This window comes from Pimephales promelas, chromosome 10 (genome assembly GCF_988280905.1).
Source record: "Pimephales promelas chromosome 10, fPimPro1.hap1.1, whole genome shotgun sequence".
Lineage (NCBI taxonomy): Eukaryota > Metazoa > Chordata > Actinopteri > Cypriniformes > Leuciscidae > Pimephales > Pimephales promelas.
The window spans coordinates 33269165-33294892 of NC_142778.1; the positions used below are offsets into that span (position 1 = coordinate 33269165).

The 25728-nt window shown below is 36.7% G+C and overlaps 2 protein-coding genes across 3 annotated transcripts in view; one reads left to right on the plus strand and one right to left on the minus strand.

Annotated features, from left to right (window-relative positions):
• Positions 1–8181: 8181 nt before the first annotated feature.
• Positions 8182–14391, minus strand: pnp6 (purine nucleoside phosphorylase 6). Its single transcript, XM_039684238.2, has 6 exons — positions 14127–14391; positions 11258–11427; positions 11007–11110; positions 10089–10264; positions 9283–9473; positions 8182–8519 (listed from the first exon to the last, which is right to left on the minus strand). Exons 1-6 carry the CDS (start codon positions 14147–14149, stop codon positions 8323–8325), a joined length of 861 nt encoding a protein of 286 aa, XP_039540172.1. The 5' UTR covers positions 14150–14391; the 3' UTR covers positions 8182–8322.
• Positions 14392–15477: 1086 nt separating this feature from the next.
• The window catches only part of hydin (HYDIN axonemal central pair apparatus protein), a 70297-nt gene continuing 60046 nt past the window's right edge, over positions 15478–25728 (plus strand). For both annotated transcript variants that reach the window (XM_039684201.2, XM_089116502.1), the window contains exons 1-6: positions 15478–15957; positions 17656–17781; positions 19055–19174; positions 19363–19497; positions 20058–20257; positions 20353–20477. In XM_039684201.2, coding sequence (XP_039540135.2) covers positions 15820–15957; positions 17656–17781; positions 19055–19174; positions 19363–19497; positions 20058–20257; positions 20353–20477 — 844 coding nt within the window. In that variant the 5' untranslated portion in view covers positions 15478–15819. The remainder of the gene's footprint in view (positions 15958–17655; positions 17782–19054; positions 19175–19362; positions 19498–20057; positions 20258–20352; positions 20478–25728) is intronic.

The window sequence follows — 25728 nt, forward strand, 5'->3', positions numbered from 1 at the left end:
CTGCATTCACAACAGCGCATATAATGTGTAAAATGAATAAATGTAATGTAAATTTCAGATAGATAGATGGATGGACGGATGGATGGATGGACGGATGGAACACCAAAAAATGTTGTCATATTGGTAACCAGACATTACAGCACCCATTAAACCCATTGCTCTTCCACAGTATTTTTCCTACCATGGAAGTGACTAAAAACATTCCAATGCTGTTTTGCTAAATTAATGCACACTAAAGACATGGGCTCAGTTTCACAGACGGGGTTTAGAATAATTAGGACATTTCAGTAGCTTTTATAACCGTGCCTTAGAAAAAAAAAAACAATACTGGTGTGCATCTTGAGACAAAACAACGGCACTGACATTTTAAGATTTTAAATTGCTTTCAACAGTTCAACACTTTAAAAAGGTAAAAAACTGTAAAAATGCTACAGTGCAAAACTGTTAATTGCACTGTAAAAATGAATATGCTTTATCGCTTTAAACGAATTGAAATAACTCTTAGCAGTCCTCTATTCCAGAGTTTGGTACGGTGTTTTGTTACTGGCCTTCTCAAGAGCAGAAGAGCTTTCACTCACTTTCAAGGTTGCTGTGCTTCGTTTCTCCCATGTGAATGCTTAGCTGTTGATGTGAAGTGAAATATGACACTCTACCTCCAGTACGGGCAGTGTCTCAAACTGGATTGTCATTCATCTTCATTTGAGGAGAGACAAATGTGACTTCTGTTGTGTACTGACTGTATGTCTTAAGCTAGAGCTAGAGAGGTAATAAGGGGAGATAAATTTTTACTGTAGTTCACTGAATGTGCAAATATTTTAGAAACAAGAAAGAAAACTGTAGAACAAAAAAGAAGACAGACCCATTTCATTACTGCTTCCAAACTTGTTTACGTCTCGGGGTTTGTAGAGATTGAAGATGCTATCAATCTTTGCTCCGTCTAGACGGTTCTGCCATAAGGCAGAGTGTTTCAGTCTGATCCTGAGGAATAAACAGTTTCCATTTATCATTGACAAGATGAAGCACGTAAATCGGAAGCTTCTTTTAAAGAAGCCTGATCCCGCAACATCAACATTCATGCTGAATGTTTGTAAAATAACTTTACTACGAGTAGCATGCAGACATTTCACCTAAAGGTAATTAGGATTATTAGGGCTACAACAGCAGAAGACCCTAGCGGGTCTCACTCATCTCCACTACAAATAGGAAAAAGAGGCTACAATTTGCAAGAGCTCACCAAAATTGGACAGTTGTAGACTGGAAAAATGTTGCCTGGTCTGATGAGTCTCGATTTCTGTTGAGACATTCAGATGGTCGAGTCAGAATTTGGCGTAAACAGAATGAGTACATGGATCCATCATGCCTTGTTACCACTGTGCAGGCTGGTGGTGGTGGTGTAATGGTGTTGGGGATGATATTTTGGCACACTTTAGGCCTCTTAGTGCCAATTGGGCATCGTTTAAATGACACGGCCAACCTGAGCATTGTTTCTGACAATGTCCGTCCCTTACCATGTACCCATCCAGCAGGATAATGCACCACGTCACAAAGCTCGAATCATTTCAAATTGGGTTCTTGAACATGGCAATGAGTTGACTGTACTAAAATGGCCCCCACAGTCACCAGATCTCAACCCAATAGACCTTATTCAGAGCAGCGCCATGACAGGTATGAAAGTGAGGCTGTGAGGGATAGACTTACCGTGTTTCCAATGGCATCCGCTGTAAAAAGCTGAATAAAGCTCCTAGATTACTTACAATTTTCCACAGCTTACATTGTCGGGAGTTTTTTGTCAACTGACATTTCTTGGAAAGATATTTTTCCAGTGTTTCATGAGCAGAACAGTCAGAAAACACATTAAATAACAGTACAGCCCATTGAAGAGATGCATGACTATCCCTCACAGCCTCGCTTTCATTCTCATTAAAAATCAAAGATGGCGCTGCCGTGAATAAGGTGTATAGAGCATCTTTGGGATGTGGTGGAACGGGAGCTTCGTGCCCTGGATGTGCATGCCACAAATCTTCATCAACTACAAGATGCTATCCTATCAATATGGGCCAACATTTCTAAAGAATGCTTTTCAAAAGAATTAAGGCAGTTCTGAAGGTGAAAGGGGGTCAAACACAGTATTAGTATGCTGTTCCTAATAATCCTTTACACACATATAACTGAATAAATAGGCATAATATAAGTAATATGCGTCTTTATCAATATACTGTTTTGTGCAATTAAAAATACCATTCAAAAGTTTGGGCTCAGTATGATTTTTGAAAGAGGTCTCTTATGGCTGCTGAAGATTCAGCTTTGCCATCACAGGAATAAATATCATTTTAAAATATATTACAATTAAAAACAGTTATTTTAAATTGTAATAATATTTTACTATGTTACTGCATTTTTTTATCCAATAAAATACCTTTTTCTTTTCTTCTTTTTCCATGAAAAATCTTACTGACCCCAAACTTTTGAATGGTATTGTATATTTTTTTTTTTAAATATCTGAAAATATATTGTTTGTATGGGTGGGTGTATATGGATAGGACAAGCTCCAAGCTCAAGGGTCTGACAACATTAAAAAAGGGGTGAATTTAATATTAATTAGTTTAAAATACTTTGTTCTTTTACTGCTGAGAAATGAAACTGAAATTTGAATGCGTATTTGAATACGTCGCCTAGTATGACAGCAACGCATTGTGAATAACAAATCCATTGTACAAATTTGTGTACAGAATATTTTTTTTATGTAATCCTTCATAGTCAGAGGCTGTTGTCCTCTTATGACACAACTTTTCATAGAGGTTATGGAAGGGCTGGGGATCTAATATGATCTACAAGGCAAAAATGTCAATCAATATGCTCTGAAAGGGACAGTGAACTAATATGATCATTGAGGAATAGTCAGTCAATACCATCTTCTTGCCTTGTCACACAGTTCTTGGCTGTACTCCTGTGATCTGGCTGCTGACGGCTGAGTTTAGGGGTGTGGAAAGTCTTTATTCAGCAGAGATGTCTAAGTCTATTTCCCCTGTATATCCCCAGATGCACCTTTACAGTGTGATTGATCAACTTCCTTCGTATACAGTAAGGTCCAAAAGTCCGAGACCACAAGGGAAAAGGCTTTGGGATTTTTAATAAATTGAAATATAATTTAATATGTTAAAGTTGACACGAAATGGCAGTGTTTTCTTCCCTATTGTGACGTATATCCAAGTGAAACGGCTTTTCAAAAAATGTAGGGAGGGACTTGACTTTGTTTTTTGGGAATTGATTGGATGGCTTTGGTTTGCTATTGCAGTGATGTCATGTGAGTGACAGCTTGTCCCGCCGTCACACCAGTAAATACGATTTTGATTGAAGATGATGAGGGACATGATGTGCACAGATAAATCTGCAATATTCCATTTTGATTTCATGCTGACTTTTGTATGCCTTGCCTTTCATTACATTTAAATACAAACATTCATTATTAATGATATTGTCAGCATAAAACATTTAATGAAAATTTAAATAGAAAAGTAAAATGAATTCCACAAGTGTTTGTGTAAAAAAAGATAAGAAACTTCAATGAAAACAAGAACACCAGACCATCACATGAGAACGTGGATCCATCATGCCTTGTTACCACTGTGCAGGCTGGTGGTGGTGGTGTAATGGTTTTCTTGGCACACTTTTTTTTTCACCAATTTTTTCTATTTATTTTCAGATTTAAACGTGACTTTAAATCCCAGAATCGTCCCATTAAATCCCCATTAATGAGACAGGATTATCATTTTACCAAGAGAGATGTCGTGATTGTGGATGTGAGAAAGGCTGACCTTTGAACAGTGTTCAGAATGACTTCCCTGCTGTGTCTCTCGCTGAACTGTGCCCTGCTAAAGAATAAATGAGATCTCTCTTTTCAATATGGTCCCTCTTCCTCAGTGAATTTCACTGTTCCAAGGATGTGTACAGATGGTTAATGGCGACGTGTCCCCTGAGTGTTCTCTCACTCTTCCTGTGTCGCTTGCTGCAAACATGATTTGAGAGAGATGGCGAGATATACTGTAAAGTGTAGCTCTCCGTCAAGCGCAGGATCGCAGCACTCTGATTAAAGTGAAATGAAAAAGAAAAATCTTGGGAGCGAATGTAGAGTTGGAGGGATGTTTGCATGGCAGAGAGTGAAATATCAGGATTCTGGTTTCAAGGTCTGTTATGTCCAAGATATAAAAGATTTGTTTGTGAGGATCATTAATTTCTCCATGAAATTAAGCCCTGATTTTCCCTATTCTGTGTCCAGTTTCCTCTTAGTTAAACGTTGTTGTGTTCATTATTCCTCCGCGACCGCCTTAGTTTTAGTTTGTGGATTAAATTTAAGCCCATGGGAATTATTGCCCCACATTCAAATACGATTTTCAAGAAAAAACAACAACTAATACCTGGGGAAAATCAATGCAGAACACGTTTACATAGGACATTTTCTACTTTTATATTTTTAGGTGAAACCGTTCTTGTCTATCAGTCATATAATGGAGGTCTATGGTCACCACCTCAAAGAGCATACACAGAGAAGTCCAAATTAAACATGATTTAATGACTCGTAAATGTAAGTACACATTGATGGCCTAAGATACGAAACGAGCGGTTTGTGTGAGAAAACAAACAGTATTTATATCGTTTTTACCTCTTGTAACCACAGCCACGTCCAAGTGATCTGAGGGTGCGCGTGCTTTGTGGCTGTGGTTACAAGAGGAAAAAACGAATAAAAACTGTTCATTTTCTCACACAAACCGCTCGTTTCGTGTCTTAAGCCATCAATGTGTACTTACATTTACGAGTCATTAAATCATGTTTAATTTGGACTTCTCTGTGCATGCTCTTTGAGGTGGTGACCATAGACCTGCATTATATATTCACATTCAAAGTGAACTATCCCTTTAACATCACTATATGCATAAAGCCATTTAGAAAAATGTGGGCACAATTGGGTTAAATAAAACCTTTTTGTTTTCTACTCTGTTGTGCATCATTATAGCCACAACGTGACACATTGACAGTCCAAGCAACTACTAGTCATCAAAAGTAAACTAAACAAGCCTAAATTTTGACTCATCTTGAGTGTTGAGGCACTCCAAAGCCCATAAAGTTACTCGAACCCTAAATGAGATACATGATAATCATTAAAGAGTTAATTTTCCCAAAATGACAATATTCTCACCCTCATGTCGTTCCTAACCCATAAGACTTGAAGATATTTTAAATGAAATCTGAGGCTTCTGTCCCTCCATTGACAATACATGCAACTACAAGTTGAGTTTCCTACTTAAAGTATTAATTTCTTTATTAATGAAGTATTAAGAAAGTCTGACCGCAAAACTTTTAAAAGCGCAGATTAAGGTAATAAGCTTTTTTTGTTGTTCAAATTATGACAATTCTTTACAGTGTAGTGCTATCTAAAATTTTGTGAAGACACTGAAATGAAGATTGCTTAGCTCAAAGCTGCATTTCAGAGGAAGATATCTACAGAGGAAAAACAGGAATTTCAAATGAGATAATATGTCAAAGAGAGCAGAACAAAAAAACACGCAAGATCAAAACAGATCATTTTCTGACTTCCTCCTTTCCTCCAGTGAGTGGAAGTACAGTCACTGCTGCACAACATGGGCATCAAGCCCTGAATATTTCAGCAAATGGCCCGTCACTAATTACATAAGAGTTACCCCTTCACTAATGGCTCACAGGGACTGTGATGTTTCTAGGCAGAGTCAGCACAACTGGCTTTCCATAAATATTTTGTGAAAGTCTTTTATAGCATCTGAATAACAGACTGATCTGGCGTTCTGTCGGCATCGTCTGACAGATGAAAAGAGTGTTTCCTCCAAAAATCTGATGTGTGCAGAAGTTCACATTCAAGCTGATGCCATCACTAAAATATGAAGTTTCACGTTCAATTGTGTGTGGTTGCGAATGATTTCAAAACATTACGGACGTGACTAGCTATAGTGAATCCTCTGGCCACGCTGGAAACTGTCTTACTCCCTTGTGAATATCTCACTTTACATTATGTGCAATTTTGCTATAAGGTTTTTGCTCGGTGACAGACTTGCTGTAAGCTTGATGTTGTAAATGTTTTATTGCATCGCTACTTCAGAGTTGGGTTGGCCAGATTTATCAATAATGTAGTGACATGAGGGGGTTAAGAGGGATTCCTCTTCCTTCAATTATACTGCATGCTTTTTGCATGTATACAAGCCAATTTTCATCTCTCTCTCTGTACACATGCATTGCAGGAAACCAATGATTCATACCATCCCCAAGATAAAATCGGTTAGTGTTTAGTATGGTGTGGCAAAAGACTCAGTTTTGGTCTCTGATTATTAAAATGTTTATATAGACATCAAAATGGCGGGCTTGAGCACATGCCCTTTTTTGTTCCTGGAGAGAAAGTGCCCTTTTTTGGGGTGTTTTTTTTTGTTTGAAAACCAATATATATTACTGTTTGCGCACAGTTTCCCTGTCAAACAAATATATTTATTGAATAGTGTATCTAAATATCGGATCAGGAGTTCAGCCCTTGTGAGCTCGCGCTGCTGCCGTTTGGATTTTGAGCCGATAAACAGTCCGTGAGGCGCGCGCGGTTCAAATGAGTTTCGTTCCGCTTTTGGCACATAAACATTATCGAACATTTTGACATTTATCGAACTCGATTGATATCGAGTATTGACGATACTGACTCCAACTTGATATCGTTTAATCGAGAAAAATTATATCGCGTTATTGAATGAATGAGCATATCAATTTAAGATGTAGCTAAATGTAATTGATGACCTTTTATGGAAAATCCTGACGTTTTTATGACTTTTTATGTCTAAAATTCATCTTATTAAAGTTAATGACTTACATTAAGAGTCTTTCCCCCTGAAATTTAGAAATCTAAATTGGTGAATTAGAAGAAATCTACAGATGCAAACAAATGGGGGCTAGTCGGTTTAAAACAAACTCCATATGTGGATTTTGAAGGTTTTATAATTTGATGACGATGATGATACAGTCCTCCCTCAAATGTGAAAGTCCATGTCACCATCAGGTGTATACTTGATTGAAACTACTGTAGGAGCATAGAAAACATGCACATTGAGGCATGGTTTCCTTTGCTGCTCTGTAAACCTATCAATACTAAGGACACCATGGTTTTTGTGTGAACTGATTATTTTGTAGACATCTTTTGAAAATGAAACAATTGCGTGAGTTTGAGGAAGATCAAAATTAATTAACTTTTTAAATATAGTTTTTAAAAAGTCAGAGTTGTGTTAAAATACTTTTTTGTTAAAAAAAAAGGTAAAGGTAAGAAGTGCCCTTTTTTTCACTCGTCTGTGCACGTCCCTGAAAGCAAAGGAACTGAAAATTGGAAAATGGATGATCAGAACACAATGGATTTTAAAAATAAATTCACCACCACACAGCGTTTATATAATAATTAATTTTTTATTGTTAAATTTGAGTCAAAATCAAGTACAAAGTAAAAAAAAAAACTAAAAAGATAAACATCTGCTTATTTAATATATCAATTTATATTTTAACTGATTGTACTGAATAACTACCCTTCTCATTTAGTCCAAATTCCCTTTATACAGTTGAAAATGATTGCATCACTGTATTAGAGTGTTAGTCTATGTTTGTCCCTTTTCATGTATGTTTGTTCGTTAACTCTTTTTTCAAGACCTAGTAACAGGAATACTAATATGTAACACAGCTAATTTCAGTTGTTCTTAGCCCTCATTTAAGGAAGAATGTTAATGGATCACAGTATACGTGTCATTATTAACCGATGTGATATGATAGGTCAAAAGTAAACAAAATGAACCTAGCCTAAACTTAGAAAGTTTAGAAAGACTCCACTTAGAAAGTCTTGAGGCACTGCAAAGTTCGTAAAGTTACCCGAATCCTGAGTAAAATACATGGGTAACACTTTACAATAAGGTTCAGTAACAATGAACATTACCACATTTATTAATCTTAGTTAACATCAACATTTACTAATACATTATTAAAAACAAAGGTTGTATTTGTTAACATTAGTCAATGCACTGTGAACTAACATGAACAAACAATGAACGGCTAGGTTTTTATTAACTAATATTAACAAAGATTAACTAATTGTTCATTGTTATTTAATACATTAACTACTGTTAACTAATGGACCTTATTGTAAAGTGTCACCAATACATGAGAAGTATCAAGGAGGTTACTGTATGTCATTCTACATTCTAGTGCAAATCTGTGTGGAAGTATTTCAAGAATAGTCCCACGATTTCTGTACTACAGTAAATGTAGTTGCTGGTTGTGCTACATGTTTGTCACTAAATTGCTGACTATCTTCTGCAGGACTTGGGTTCGCATACGGGTGGTTTCCAGGACCTCCTCATGATTAGCCCTTTCATCGCTGTCGTAGTCAGTCACTACCTTGTTGGTAATTAGGGAGAGTCCAAACACGCGCATCCCACAGTGCCGAGCGATCACCACCTCTGGAACGGTACTCATACCTAATTACAGACAAACAAAACAGTCACCAAGGCTGCATTTATCAGCAACATTTATTATTATTATTATCAATGTTGAAAAAAGTTGTGCTGCTTAATATTTTTATGGAAACCGTGATACATATTTGGAATAAGGAAATTCAAAATAACAGTATTAATTTTAAATAGAAATGTTTTATAACATTATAAATGTCTTTGCGGTCACTTTTGACCAATTTAACACATCCTTGCTGAATTAAAAAATGTCAATTTCTTTCAAAGGAATTCTTAGTGACCAGTAACTTTCTATTTTCATTTAAAAATGAGTTTAAGGTCAAACATTAATGTGAATAATTTGCAGCAGAGGAGGAATATAAAGAAAAATAATATTATTATTTTATAAAATATATATTTTATATATAGAATATAAAGTAAAAACTACAATATGTATAAGTATTATTCATTTTGAAGTAATTTATCATTTATAATAATTTATGAATTTATATAATATCATTATACAATTTATAATAAGAGAGAACGAATTAAGAAATCATGGGAATGAATTCTTAATTCATGGCCCCTATATATTTTTGTCCGCATATCATGTTCAGGGCTCCGTAAATAAGTAATTTTTGTGAAAAACAATATAATAATAGGTCCCTGCTCTGTCCCTCTAAAACGGTCCTTGCTTGAAATGATGATATGGTTATGGTTTTCATCCTCAAGCGATTAATACATGCTCTAAGTCTTGCCCACTAATGACATTTTCTATAAAAGTGAAACGTACCCACAGCATCCGCCCCAAGCTGCTTTAAAACCTTGCATTCTGCAATTGTCTCATAGGACGGTCCAGCCAACATGCAGTAAACACCCTCGCGAAGAAAAGAGGCACAGCCCAGTTCTTGGGCAGTTTTCCTGGCCAACTGTTTCAAGCCTCTATCATAAGCATCAGACATGCAGGGAAAGCGCACTCCAAATCTACAGGGACGTAACACAAATGTCAGTGATCATTGCACTGGTTGCATAAATCCTTAGAGAAATGCAAGTAAGATTTCATTGCGAAGTCAATAGCAAAACCAAAGCTGAACTGTTAAAAACAAAGACGAAATAAAAAAGATATTGGTGTTAAAGTTTGAAATTAATTTTTGGTATGTTTAAGCTTACCTCAAGGGCATCCAAGATGTAGGTGTCTGTTTCCGCTGTATTTTCAATTTTTGTCAGTCATTTTTAGTTGTCTGTCAGTCTTATAATGGTAAAACGATATAAATACTGTTTGTTTTCTCACACAAACCGCTCGTTTCGTATCTTAGGCCATCAATTACATTTAGGAGTCATTAAATCATGTTTAATTTGGACTTCTCTGTGCATGCTCTTTGAGGTGGTGACCATAGACCTCCATTATATGACTGACAGGAACGGTTTGACCTAAAAATATCAAAATTGAAACTACTGTGGAAACAAAGACACCTACATCTTGGATGCCCTTGAGGTAAGCTAAAACATACCAAAAATTAATTTCAAAGTGAACTATCCCTTTAATTAGCCAAATCTATTTAAATAAAACATATCTCAATATACTAAATAGCAATTCACCTTTCCTCATTGCGTCCACACAGGGGATTTTGCCCGGCAAATCCAGGCATATTGATATGATCTTTGATGAGCATGATGTCACCCACTTCAAATTCAGAATTGAGCCCTCCAGCAGCATTGGTCACAATCAGGGTCTCAATCCCGAGAAGGAAAAACACTCTTACTGGATAGGTGACCTAAAACAGAAGGAGAAACCCATGAGATTTAGAGCTGCTTTGACAAACTGTTCTCATCTTTATGAAACAGGAAATTAAAGACTGAAATCTGAATTGATATATATGGTTAATATGCAGTTATCAAAACTATATAGTAGTTTAACTGTATTTCCCCCTCCCTCAGCTTTGTCTAAATTGTCCATTTTAAAAGAAATATATTCACTACTAGACTAAAACTACATTTTAATTGATTTCCTCATGTGCATTGAATTAAGAAATAAGAAAAAAAGATATGACTGCTATTTTTACAACCCCAGGCAAGAATACGTACAACTATTTTAATCACTCATACTGAAGAATCATAAATCATAATGCCATGCAGTATTTCATTTGGCTCCTGCAAGAAAGAGTAAGCACTGTTTGTGTCTTTCTGAGTTTTTTTTTTTTTTTTAACTTGATCACAGATGCTGTGTGTTGTAAAAGTTTATAGGAGGCGATTGGGTCAGTTGTCAAATGTTAACTATTCTCTGTTATACTTAAATTGCTGATATCAGCACAGAGAAGTCAATGGTTAAGTACAGAATAACCCCTGTGTTAGTGTTGTGGTATATTATTGCTAAAGGAAAAGAAAAACTGAGATGATTCTTGACTTATTCGAGGATTCTTTTAATTATCAACTAACAATGTGTGATTGATTTTCTATCCAGCATGTGCTGGTTTTGTTTAATGCTCATACTTTTAAGATTTTAAAAATGATACTTACCGTGGCAACGTTATAGCCCTCGTAGAAATGGAAACGGCCTTGCATGCAAACACACTGCTTCCCATTCAGCTCTCCGAACACAAGCTGACCTTTATGTCCTTGCACTGAAGAGACATGCGGGTGTGTATTTTTAATGTTTGTTAATGCACTGTCTTTTATATATTTTTTAATAGTCGATTAATAGAATGTGAAACAATACTCTCTGAATGGGTTATGGATGATACATGTGAATTTAGCAATCTGTCTCCTACCTGTGCTGTGGGGAAAGCGCGGGATTTTGTCGTAAGGAAACACATTTTTGTTCTCCAGCAGGTCAGCCAATCCACCGAGTCCTGAACCACAGATAATTGCCACTTTGGGCCTGATGTCTGTGTTAGCAAGCAGCCAGTCTGATGTTTCTTTGTACTCCTCATAGCTGTAGCTAGATGGACACAAAAGATTGTTTTGTTGCTTAATATTTTTTTGGTGGGGCTGGTGTCACAATAAAATGCCACACTGTTGGAAAACATCTGACTAACCTGCCTATGCAACATAACTTGGTTATGAAATATGAAGGTGTGGGAAGTGCAATGACCCAGTCTATTTGCTTTGAGAGTGAGGACAAATCAGCTGACAGCAGCATTCGGAAGTACATACACTACAGTAAAATAAGGTTTTGTTTTTTATGTTGTATTTATTTTATTATATTATTATCCCTGTCATTTGTTATCTCTTCTAAATAGTCATGTTTCTTACCATACAAAGCTAATGGACGGTCAGTTGAGAGTAAGTCCATTTCTGAGGTAGGCCTAACTATTATTATGCAAATCAAAATGGTCTATGTGCTCACCATGTTTTTTTAGCTGGATACAACTATCAAAGCATGCCATGGTATGTTTATTTGTCGCAAAATATAAAGAGCATAGGCCAAATAACAGGGTTTTCAAGTCTCGCGCGTGTATTTCTCACGACAACCAAGTTGTCCTGCAAGCTTTAACCTATATAATGTTCAATACGAGGCGCAAGCTCATAAAGTGAAGTTTCCTGCCGTCAGCACGCATCTCCATAGACATCATATATAATATCTATGCGTATCTCTGGACCTTTTTTACTGTCTATGATCTCGTTCGTTACTAGGAAACATAAAAATGCGCAAACACGCGGAAGTTGACGGAACATTCTCGGGCCACCGTAACCAACAACATCGCGTGAACACGTGATGGAGGAGAAGGCATTATAGCCCAAAACTGCTTTGCAACCAGGCCAGAAGCTTTGGCTCAGTTTACGTTATCTGAAACTAATCTATTAAAGCAGAGTGCTCTGTGTAATATTTTATATCCTGTCAAAACATAGGCTACATTAATCATTGCATTTTTCAAAGATGTTAGGGAAAAACAAAAATATAATTTAGCATTCTCATTTTTGTATTTGTAATTTTAAAATATAATATTAAAGAGTATATTTCTGGTTAATTGTGAACAATGGATAAAATTTGAGGGCGGGGCTCCATTGGGGCTCCTCCCCTAACCGCATTTAATCTCACTCCAAGCATTTGATAAAACTTGAGAACCAAGAAATAGCATTCTACATTACATTTTGGAAAATGTTGAAAGTTACTTGTCATTTAAAACATATAGTACAATAACAATTGAAGGGAAACAGATTATTACATATTTCAATTGTAGAGAGAGAGAAGTTTGTGTCATGGCTTTTGTGTTAAAAGCCATGTTTTAATTTTTTTTTTTCAAATTGAAACTGATATATATTTTGAGTCTCTTAAATGGGTTAAAAATAAGAAAGCTATGTCAGTAACTGAAAAATGTTCAAGTGAAAATTATGAAAATATATCTCTTTTTATAGATAATGAAGTTTGTAAGTCTGTCTATTTAAAATGTAGCCTATTATTATTTTGATTGACTTTTTTATTCTATTTATTTTTTTTTCAATTAGTTTTTATTCTGATGTTTATTTTTTTTTTTTTTTTGCGGTATAATATTTGTTTACGAACTGTGGTGCTTGTATGTTTGTAACTTGCATTCTAATAATAAAAAAAGAAATTACTTACGCTTTTCAGTAGACAGTTAAATATTCACTTTCTGTCTTTATGCAGTTACTCGAAATGACAATGCAAGTTATAGGAAGCAACCACAGAATGCTTCCTGGTTCTCAAAAAAGTGTCTGTCATTATTTAACTATACTTTCACTATAATCTGAATTATTTTATAGTCTTTTAAAACTGGAAAGAAAAAAAGACAAACAGTAGGCCCATCCTAACTAAATTGCTTGCATAGTTGGACTGCCAACATTTATGATCAGAAAGCCTTTCATAGCTGTTGGGCACGAGGTAACAAGAATCATATTGACTAGGAACCATAGGAAGAGCTCAATGGCCGAGCTGTAAGCATGCGCTGTCCGTGGTGCTGCAGGGCGTTGCGGGATCAGCACTTTCCATTCAGAGAGCTGAGCTTCAAACACAGGCTACGTGACAATGCTCAGTGAGAATGCACAATAGGCCTCTTATTTTACAGGTCTGCCTTTCTTTTTTTTTCTTTTTTTTTGAAAGTTTTGCCAACTGAACAGCCATGTCCTCATTTTTGGACTGTGTTCATTGCTGTTTTTTTCAGGTTTAATAGTGCAGCCTGTCTCTTTAAGAGCTGCGTATTATTCTGAGCGCATCCACTAAAGCTGAATAGGAGGATTCTGGTTACGTAACCATAATCACAAGTACAAGTAGCCTAGCTGATTTTATAGATAGCTTATGTTATTTGAAATGTTGAATTTCATTCAAGCATCAAATCGACAACAAATGATTTATTTTTCCACAGTAGAATTAGAAGGCGCATAGTGGAAGAAATATGGGTAGCCTAAATAAAGCTATCGCCGTCCAAACAGTCAGGACAGAGACTGCCTGAATGTAAATCATACAGGTTTATTTAAAATGATGTGCCATTTACTTCAGGTTGATCTATGATATGAAGTCTTGTTTGATAAGGGATAGAAATTTAAAGCGACAGTTGTCATGGCGTCTTCTCACGAATGTAATAACATATTTTTCTTCTCACTAAGATTTCATAAAAGCATTCTGATATGATGTAGGAGATTTATTTGGCAGGTGTGGCGTTCATTCGTGTTTCTCCTTACCTGCATTCGCTGGATGTTGACATGTCCGCAGCGGCTGGTTACTAAGCAGGATATTGTCGGGACGATGCGAGCAATAATACAGAACAACCTGAGCGAGAGGTCAAACACACGACGGTCTCGAGGGTTGACGTGACGAAAGAGGAGTCGCTCTTAAAAGTCGTTTCTTAAACCGTGCCCGTTGTACTAATCCAATTTTCTGTCAGAATGGGCCGCTCACTGACCCGCAGTTAAAGAGTCTTGAGAACTGTCAACCTGCCAGGACCAGCACAGCAGTGTTGTGGTGCATCACAGCATGGTAACTAATGTGCTTCTTTGTAGTTGAACTCAAGTGTCCAGGGTAACGGTTAAAGTGCATTTTGTCACGAGCAGAGATTATGCATGTACAAAAATAATAAAAAATAACAGCAAGACTTTGCCACAGCCTCATCTGCACATACAAATAAATAAAAGGTTCTATTGGCAATGATGTAAGAACCTATAACATTCCAAGTTCATCACTGGTTCTACTTGGGTTAACAAATGGTTCTTTAGAGTTTAGAAGAAGCTTTTGATGTTTTATTATGCCTTCTTCAGATAAGTGTATTGGTTTCTAGACTGTAGACATTGAGGGGACATTGATCAGTCAAATTAGCTATCGACCAATTTGGGTTTTTCAGTGAATAATTCTTAAATTGTTGCCCTTCCAGAATATGTGATGCTTTAAACCACTTTTTGGATATGTTTTAAATAACAGAGTATGTGGTTTAAAAAGGGTAGCTTCAGTCAAAATTAAAATACATATAAAATAAAGAACATTCATGTAAAAAATAAAGAAATGTATTCAATTCTTTGCTTGTTCAGTCATGCATTAGGCATGCTATGGGCTCTATGCATGGCGGTATTTCCGGTGAAGGTCTAAAGGATGCTGGATTACTTAATTTGCAAGTTTCTTAAAAAAAGATTCCATGATTTTAGGCAGTTTTCATTGTTAATGTGGTGTAGCTACTCCTGAGCACCTCAATATGAATGTAAAGTGTAAAATCAAATGTTGTTCAGTGATATTTTCTTTGTCATTGTTCTTTGACATTCCATTATGCTATCTCATACAGTCTACACTTTGCAGTTCTTTCAGATTTTAATCAAAATACGAGCACAAGGGAAAGGAACACTTTGTTTGTGGTTTTGAAGTTTCCATGGTACCATATGGCATGGTACAGATATCCTCAGCAACTGGTTGGGCCCCAAACTCACAGCGAATCCCAGTGCTTCTTTCTTTGCACACGCGCACCAATCAGAGAACTGTTTACTGAGAACGTCCAGTACCCCGCCGCCGCCGCTATGGTAACCACCAAGCTCATAGTTGAGAAGTGTGACGTTGGGCTGGCGGAAGAGCCTTCACAAGAAATTAGCTGGGATTTTAAATTAATTTCTTTTTTATTACTATTATTTAAACACTTAGTTTGTAATGACGTTATGTTGTTATTTTACCAAAATAAAACTTTAAACGTCCTGGACGTTTTATAAACGATAAACACAACTTTATCAAACAATCGACCTAACGTACGAATGGAGTCTAGTCATCTGCTTCTCGGTTAAACATTTCTCGTATGTTTCGCTTGTTATCGACAATCACGAAAGAAACCAGATATTTCTGCCATTAACATCTTATTTCAAGTTTCTACAAAAAGCGCGAGTAACTTGCGTTTGTTTCAAAATGCCAGTCTCGAATGTCCAAGCATCTCAGTCAAACCTCCGCAGTTCACGCGAGAAGATGCCAGCGGGATTCAAAACAAAAGTAGTGGCTCCCCGAAATCCCAAGCTGGTGAAACGGGAGACCGTAAAGACAGTAAAGGTGAGCACTTTAATATATCTCAATACTTTTCTTTTTTTCACTTTGTTTGTAAAGCAATTAAATCTCTGCCTCCAAACGAGCACTAACTTACTATCAGTAACTAAGCTACTATTACTGCTTTTAAACTAACGTTACTCACAAAACTTACAACACACTAGACTTCTGATAGCCTACTTTTACTAGGACACCTTAAAGGCTATATGTTTTATATAACAAAACTAGTTATTAAAAGTGAACCACATCCTACTCAACATTTTTGGTATTACATTTTGATGTTCCTTTTTTGATTGACAGTTGGTTGATTAAAAGTGGATAATTGTTGACAAACACAAAAATGGAACAATCTGTAAAAACCTGTTCATTGTCACTGGCCACTTTATTAGATCCACCTTGCTAGTATTGAGTTGGACCCCCTTTTGCCTTTCCTTGATTCTTTTTTGTATAGATTCAACAAGGTGCTAGAAAAATTCCTCAGAGATTTTGGTCCATATTGACATGAAAGCATCACACAGTTGCTCCAGAATTGTCTGATCGGCTGCACATCCATAATGTGAATCTCCCTGTTCCACATCCCAAAGCAAAGTGGACTCATTGTCATGTTCAAAAAAAAAAAAATAGTTTGAGATGACTTGAGCTTTGTGACAAGTCATCAGAAGGGGTTGACATGGTCAGCTATAATACTCAGGTAGGCTGTTGCGTTTAAACAATGCTCAATTGGTATTAAGGGTCCCAATGTGCGCCAATATCCTCACTATTACACCACAAGCAGCCTGAACCGTTGATACGGCAGGATGGATTTATGCTTTCATGTTGTTTACACCAAATTCTGACTCTACCATCTGAATTTCCAATCTTCTACGATCCAATTATGGTGAGCGCGTGTAAATTGTAGCCTCAGTTTCCTGTTCGGCTGACAGGTTTGGCACCCGGTGTGTTCTTCTGCTGCTGTAACCCATCTGCTTCAAGGTTCGATAAGTTGTTGAGTTTAGAGACGCTCTTCTGCAGACCTCTGTTGTCTTTTGCCTTTCTTTCAGCTCAAACCAGTCATTCTCTTCTGATCTCTGGCATCAACTAGGAATTTTTGCCCACAGAACTACCGATCACTGGATATTTTCTCTTTTTCGGCCCATTCTCTGTAAACCCTCGAGATGGTTGTGCGTGAAAATCCTAGTAGATCTGCAGTTTCTGAAATACTCGTTCATTCCAGCCCGCCACATTCAAGGTCATTTAAATCAACTTTCTGATGCACAGTTTGAACTTCAGCAGATTATCTTGACCATGTCTACATGTCTAAATGCATTGAGTTGAATTAAATATGAATTAAATAAATTAAATATTTGCGTTAATGAGCAGTCGAAAAGACAGACCCAATAAAGCACCCGGTGAATGTATATCTGCTGTACCATGTATGTGTAATCACTTTTTGGGATGGTACTTACTGTAATGTCTCTCTTTTATCTTTGTTTGTCACTTAGACTTTATCAGTGTATGTGTGATTAAAGAGTGTCTGATTGTCAATGTATTGCAATATAAAACACAAACAAACACACAGCTTTACATAGATATAATTTATGGAAAGAACATAGGAAAATATATCAAATGTAAAAATTCCTATGTAAATAAATATATAGGGTATATATGTATATGCATATATAAAATATATAAATGCACTCATAACAGTCTGAAATGTCTTTCCAGCTGATTCCATCAGTATATGCTCGAGAAATGTGCCAGACTACAGAGGAGCGATTATCAAACACTTACGAGGTGCACCCGCCCCGTATTCTGGAACTCTTGGACATGAGTGAGGCCACACATCACAAGGTAAAATACCATCATTCTAATATGCTCAGCTCCAGCACTTAATTAACTAGTTTGCTCCTCTACATCACTGGTCCCAAGTATCTAAGTAGCAACATTTTCAAAGTTGATTAAGGACATCATTATTATAGTTTCTCTCTGGGGAGATACTAGAGGCTTTTAATTTGTATAGCAATAGACCTTCAGAGCAGCATCATGACAGGTTTGAAAGCGAGGCTGTGAGGGAAAGACTTACCGTGTTTTCAATTTCAGTTTTTTTTTTCTACTGAAATTTCTTGGAAAGACATTTTTGCATTGTTTCATCAGCAGAACAATTAAAAAAGCACATTAAATGGCAGTACAACCCACTAAAGCTCACTGGCAGTACAACCCACATTCATTCCAGTTAAAAATCAAAGATGGCGCTGCTGTGAATAAGGTCTATGGCAATTGTTTACAGTACCTTTATACGGTAAAGTAAGGACATTCCCTAGTTCGGTGGTCAAAAATGCCTTTGAGTTCTCACTTGTTATTATCTATGAATTTAAAAACAAGAACAATATTTTTTTAATTATTATTTATTATTATAATAAATATTATATAATATTATTATAATAAATAATTATTATAATGCCTGTATTAAAACCCTGACTGTTTTTAATACAATTCACTAAAAATCACACTATGAAAAATAGTAATTAGTAACTATTGCAAAAATCAAATAAAAGCAGTATTATATCGTAAAAGAATGAATGAATTTACACAATAAACACATTACAAAATTAATGAATATAAATTTAACAATTTTTTTACATTCTTTTTTTTTTGTATTTAATAATTTTCATCATTGTTTTATGTTTTTGCTTTTGGAAATGGATCTTTACCGTCCCTCATTATTAGGCTTATTATTTAGCATTTTTGGCTCATTATGAGCAGAATGTATGTGGTTTCTGCAAATGTAACTGTTGCAAGTGTAAATGCTTAGTTGATTGTTGTTTTATTATTCATACATATTAGGGCATACTTTCACCCATGTGGTATAGTTAAGATATGTGTGGGAATTGCTGCATTGTGACACTCAATAGAATGTGAGATAAACTAGATGTGACAGATGTAATGAAAATTTTCTCAATAACGAAAACAAGAAATATAAAGAATATTGTTTTTCTCCCTTAACACCCCATTGTTTTAAATGAGCTTATTTCACATTAAAGTTGTAAGGGAGCCATATCCTACATTTAAAATTGAATTAGATATCTTCTAAGAGTTTGATTTTAACTTGATTTGCTTTTTATAGTTTTCCTCATTAGATTTGGACCAGGCCATGTTCCAGCCGTACCCGTCTGAGATTGTGTTCCAAAACTACTCAGCATTTAAGACTTACAAGGTGCCTTTAGAGCTGCGGAACAGTGACAAGGTGACTTTCATGCATCTGAATTGACCATACAGTGTGTTATATAACATACACTAAATATATATTTTTTTAAAATAACAATGTTTAGTACATTTAGGTGTATTTGTCTTTATACGTGTAGATGATGATCTTGTTCATTTTCATTTGTAATGATCACTGGCTTGACATGGACATGTTCCTGACTATTGCAGGTTCCTCGACTGGTAAAGGTGATCGAAGAAGACTCACTGTATTTTAAAGTGGTCAGCCCATTAGATGCTAGTAAGAAAGTGGCCCCAGGAATGGCATCTACATTCACCATTTTATTTACTCCACAAGAGAACAAGGTAAAATGTATACCAAACATCTGCAACTGACACTTGGTAGTGTACTAATGGGCACGTTTGCTTGTAAATCAATGAACGGACCAAAGAAATGCAACCCAATGTGGGAAATAAACTTCAATGTCAAGTTTTATTTTAATGTTTAACTTATCTTTGAGAAATCTGAGAGAGTACTTTGGTAAGCACGGGGCAATGGAGGCTTAGTGTTTCCACCACAGCCACTCATCGGCCCATTAGTGGCTCATTTGCAGTCTCCAATGTGACCTGCTAATCTATTTTGGCTAATCTATTTCTTAATACTGTCATTCAAATAAAGTCATTTCAAATTGAGCCGTCAGAGAAGGACAGAGGGTCTTTTTTGCATGTAATTATTATGGATTAACTCCTCAATGTAATAATTCCTAAATTCTGGGGTTTATTTAAATTAGGATTGATTAAAGAAACCATATGTACCAGATGTATAGTACCATATTGTATTTAGTTGTTTTTTAAATCCTTGTCTTCTTCAAGGCTTTATCTTCGTCTATGTGTCGCCACTGACTTTCAGATGCTTGTAATTGTAGGATTACATTCACAGACTCCTCTGTGTGACTGAACGTGAGAAGTTTGAAGTACCCATCCGTGCAATTGGTCCCCGTGCCATCTTGGACTTCCCAGATAGTCTGCATTTCCAAGTTTGTCCAGTCAAGTGCCTGTCCCAGAGAACTTTGCTTGTGCGGAACATAGGAAATTGTGAAGCTAAATTCCAGCTCAGCACACGCAGGTAAAAGAGGAGTGACATTGTGGTGTGTAAATGATTTAATTTATTGATTTATGACCGACACTTTCTTTTTATGATTGCATCTATATTCCCCACAGCCCATTTTCTGTAGAACCATCTGTAGGTACTCTTGATGTTGGTCAAAGCATGCAAGTTACCGTTGAGTTCTTGCCAAAAACCACTGGGGATCACAGGCAGGTTTTGCTGCTGCATTACCATTCAGGTACTTACTGTTAATTACTTCAACACAATTTGCTCTTCCTACAAGCTCCTCCTCTGCAACACACTGCTATATGTCACTACTGATTTCCACATGCACCCGCTTGCGTCCTACTCAGCAGGTGTAAATGATCTTAATCTTAGCCTTCATCGTTAATGTCTGTTCATCTTTATATTTTCTAATTATTCTCTACTGAGAAGAGCTTTAATATTCTTTGCTCTTTTCACCACCCACACATTTACTGCTCAGAAAATAATGTAGATGCCATTTTAAAGTAAATTTAGGCTGAAAAACATCACATTGACTCATTGACTAGCCCAATTGCATTGTTTTTTTTTTTTTGAGGCAATATATTCCCATGACTTTCCTCACGGTTTTGTGAAATTGAATATATTATTATTTTGGTGTTGATTACCCTGAGGTTATTATGATTAAAACGCATCAGTTATTTCTGTTCTATTTGAGCTTGAATATTTTGTCTTTGTTCTTTCAAAGGTGCTTTTAGGGGAATTGCTATATTAATAAATCATAGAAACAGTATTTTTTTTTAGCCTGAAATGGTGCGGGTGCCTGGTTAATCTTATAACACACCTCTAAAAATTGTCATTTTGTAATGATTTTGTAATTGTCAATTTGTAACTCAACATCCAATAGTTGATTTGTTGTTAGGATTCATTTGATTACATCTTAATGCTGAAGCACTGTTTTACCTGAATCAGCTGTACAGTAGGTGGATATGCAGTATTTATAGACAAGATGGTGCTAAGAAATTATTAATTAAAGATCATGTGCATGGCTAAGAGGGTGTGTTTAAACCGACATACTAGTGTGTGCATGAATTATTGTCTGTTTGAATGTGCTTGTGTATTTCAACATGTAGTTCAGCATGTGGTTTAGTTATATGTGTGTGTGGTTTGTGCAGGTGCTCTGCCTGTCTCGATGAATAAACACACAGGTCTGCTGAAGGCCATCGGCATTAACTTTTTAATATGCATTCTGATCTAAAAATACCACTTTGCGCCTATCAGGGGAGTATCATTTTTAATTTAGCGCCTTTTCCTGTCTCCTCCTCATTTATGTTTAACGTGAAGCTGCTTTGGAGCATGTCTTCATTGGTTTGGTTCTGGGGTTGGCAGAAACATCTCCCTGCAGTCCCAGTTTTATCTCTGATAAGCACAGAGACCTCTCTTAAGTCTCTAAAGGTGGTCTCTCTGTGCGATGTATTTCATAGGGCTGAAGTTTGAGAGTCATTTTTCTTTTCAGTACAAGCCAAACCTGATAGTGTTAATTCTTAAGATATTTTGGGCATTGTAAAAGAGTTTCTGTTATTGATGGTTTTGTGGTTGCTAATGTGCTATAGAGGATCTTGTGGGTAGGTTGTAGGATTTGTTCATTGAATCACTGTAGCTGTGCTTATGTCAGTTCAGTGAAAAAAAACACAAAGTATGTTCCTATTTATTTTGTTAATTTTACTTAAAGGTACACCATGTAACTTTTGGCCCTTTAGCCAAAAAACTGCAGGTGTTTTGTGGAAGAACATTGTTTTGGTTGTGCTTAGGCTCTGCGTGACAGCAGATGAATATGTTTATTCTACTGCTCATAAAACATTCACTAGCCTACTAGGCTTAAGAGATCTAAGCAGTTTAGATGGAAAGGATCTCAAGCTGAGTAGCTGAAGACGTTACTGTAGCTCTACCCATTAATTCACATGGTATTACCTTGAAATTAAATTCCAGCACAGTGCTACAACAACCATGAAATAAAAACAGTATAAAATACCTTACCTCACCTGATGAGACATTAAAAAAGTTATCTCCGCATCACTATTTCAACATTTGAAATCCCTCAGTTCTTGCCAATGTTGATTCTCGTTTTATTACGAGCTCTGTCATGTTGACTATCCTCTTTTCAACTTCCCCAGAGGTTTGAGATTAAGCGTGCCCTATGTCAACCTTTCTCACACGTTGTGACAACTAACCTAGGCCATTCCCACACCATACATGCGTCAAAATAGATGGACCACCTTTTCTCTATTTACAGATATGACAAGACACACGCATGGGCAAGTGATGTATGTATGCAATTTCCCATGAAAACCATCCTGTCAGGTTTAAAATATAAACACTTATAATAGGCTTACCATGGGATTTATGATTTATTCTTCTTCCTCTAGTGTGTTTTCCACAAGTGTGGAATCTGCTCTCAGATATTGCATTTTTCACAGTAAAGTGCCCCGTTTGTGTATAATTTGGTGATCTTTATCTGCTTTGATTCTATCCTGCCATCTTTGCTTTGGCCGTCAACGTGGCCATTTCCCATCCACCTTGTTTCCTACCGGTACGCTTTCGTATTAAATACAAGATATTCCTCATCACATTCAAAGCACTCCATGGTCTTGCCCCCCCCTATATTTCTGATCTAATCCATACCTAAACTTAGATTCTCTGATACTGGTCCAACTCTCTGGAATTCCCCAACACTTCCGCAACCTTTCATCATTACACACGATTTCAAAACCCACCTTAACCTGACCACTGACTCTATGATCTGATTTCTATGTTTATATACCACTATCTATAATGTTATCCATCTCAATTTATTTGTATTGTTTCTATGTCATGTTTATTTGTACTCTATTGTAAAGATACCTTGAGTTTTCTGAAAGGCACCATGTAAAATAAATGTATTATTATTATGAAGTGGTTGGCGGTGTCGAACGTGCCAATACCATTGAAGATTTGCTGCATGTTCTCTGTAATTGCTGTAATTGTATCATTACAGCAGTGGTTAAGGAGAGACACACCAGTAATCCAGCGGCGCATCTCTTTAATGGGAGAGAGTGGCTTACCAGCATTCGACTCAATACAGCGCAAATGTACGTTCTGCTGTACGACTTGAGACGGATTGGTATGCATTTATCACATAGAACGCCAGTGATGACTTTCCTGTGAATCCAGTTCACACTCCCATGCACTTCATTATTGAGATCACAGTCAATTTGCAGGCGCAATCCTAGGTACTTAAAGCTGGTTGTCTTCATCAGGGCTTGCCACTAACCAGGATGTTGCCATCAGAAGGATTGGTTTCCAAATATTCTGTTTTCTTGATGTTTGATTACTGTGACAATTAATTATTGTGGTCCAGTTGGTTGGTATATGGCCAAAGTCGACATTTCTAGATATTCAATCGTGGTGACATGACATGCAGCTTCTTCAACTTCCAAAAATCCACTGGCAGATCGGTAAAGCCTGGGCCTTCATGCTATCAATGGCTTTCGCAACTTCTTCAGTTGTAACAACATTTGGGATGCCTTCAGGAACCAGAGAATGTAGGAATTCGATGTTGGATATCTCCTTGAAATAGTGTCAGCATTACAAGATCATCCTCATCGACCATCCTCGTCTTTTACGCAAATATATTGTTCAATATCTTGTGCCCTTTGGTGCTACAGTAGTTTTCGCTAGTCGGTAGATGATATTGACTTTGTGTTGTAGAGCTTCAGGGAATGTCCCTGGAATTTGTTTATAATTCTCTTCGACTAAAGAGAGCTCTGGATGAAGGAATCAAAAAATGATTATTAGTTTTATTTAATTAATTAATTAGTCTTGCATGGCTGACACCACCATCGGCGTATGAATGGGTGAATGTGAGGTAATGTGGTGGCCATTGGGTCTGTGAAAGTGCTAAATAAATGCAGTCCATTTACCATTTTTTATTTAAATCTTTGACCTCAAGGTTATAGTTTTTCAGTCAGTCACCAAACAATTTCCTTTACTCATGATGAGCTCAGATCTAAAGTTTAATGTCCATGTTACTTATTGACAACCAGCCGACATGTTTAATATAAAGATCTAAGGTGCAATCTGGGGCTGTTTTCAACTGCACTGTTCTGTCTTTCCATTTATAATGGACTACAAAGCTAAAGAGATATCGATGCCCATGTAGTCTCTCTGAAACCATAATGTGTTTAATTACCAATAGCTGGAAGTAAGTAGATACAATATCTCTTCTATCTCCTCTTACTTAACTGTCCTAGATTTTCAAATACCTCCCAGCTGTTTTGCTTCGTATCATCTGCCTTATCTAGGCTGCAGAGTTTGCCCATTGACTCTAAAATATGTATAAGGAGCCAAAAAGCCCCGGGTAGCAGTGCAGCAGTGGGGAAGAGGGAATCCTTCCGACTAGTACACACTCAGTGTGACTGTTTCTTATTCAGTGAAAGCCATTTCCTTTCAAGGGACACTAGGATATCCCTCCTATCATTTCTGCCTGTAAATAGGGAAAGCATGCATGGAACTTCAGCATGACAAATAGTTTGTTTCATATACGATATGGTAAAGTGTGTATCTCATTTCTTATATTTCCCGTTACAAATGGCAGTGCGACGCATCACCCATGGCTTGTTTGCTATTAACGGCGTTCATATAGAAACAAAATCTCATTATCGTGGCATTCAGAGACAAGAGATACAGTGGGAGCTGTAAGCATCGAGGTCTGTTTAAATGGCAACATCGAGGCTAATGGAAAAAACGGTATTATACTCGCGAATAAAAACATGGAGCACCAAAGCAAAACAAACACATCAGCTTCGTTGCATGGGTCACAGGTCACGTTTTCCATTCTGTCTACAGTATATCAATCTCTCTCTTTCCCTCCCCTATTCAATAGTCTGTCTTCTGCTCGGACAGCATAACACAATGCATACAAAACATGTCATGAAAATAAACAAGATAATTACTGCTGTTTATTGAATGAATTGCTAAAGTGCATTGTGCTGTAAGAATAAAATAAATGAACTGCTTCCTTAGAAATGCCACAGGATCGCTGGCGTTTTTGTTCAGTGTAAGTCTAATTAAGGTTTGACAGGTTAATTTTTGTACAAGACTTTCAAAAAGAACTCTGTTTCTTAGGGTGTTTTCAGACCTGGTGATATTTGCTTTGTTTCAAAACAAGGATTAAAATTGTTTCAGTATTGCAATTTCTTCTGGGATCGGTTTGCTTTCACAAGTCACTTGCGAGTAAACCGTGCACACTTACGCCTGGTTCAGATTACACGATTTTTTTTACTGTTACGATAGTCACTGTGTCAGATTACGTGATTTTGACTCCTAAAATCGTGTCGTGGACAAGACATATGTCAGACTACACGTTGCTTCCTGACCAGTCATCGCATGCCGTCTTTAACACGTGCGTGATGTCATCGAGAATGCGAAACTAGTAGCGAGTGACTTCCGGGAAACGAATGTAAACAAAC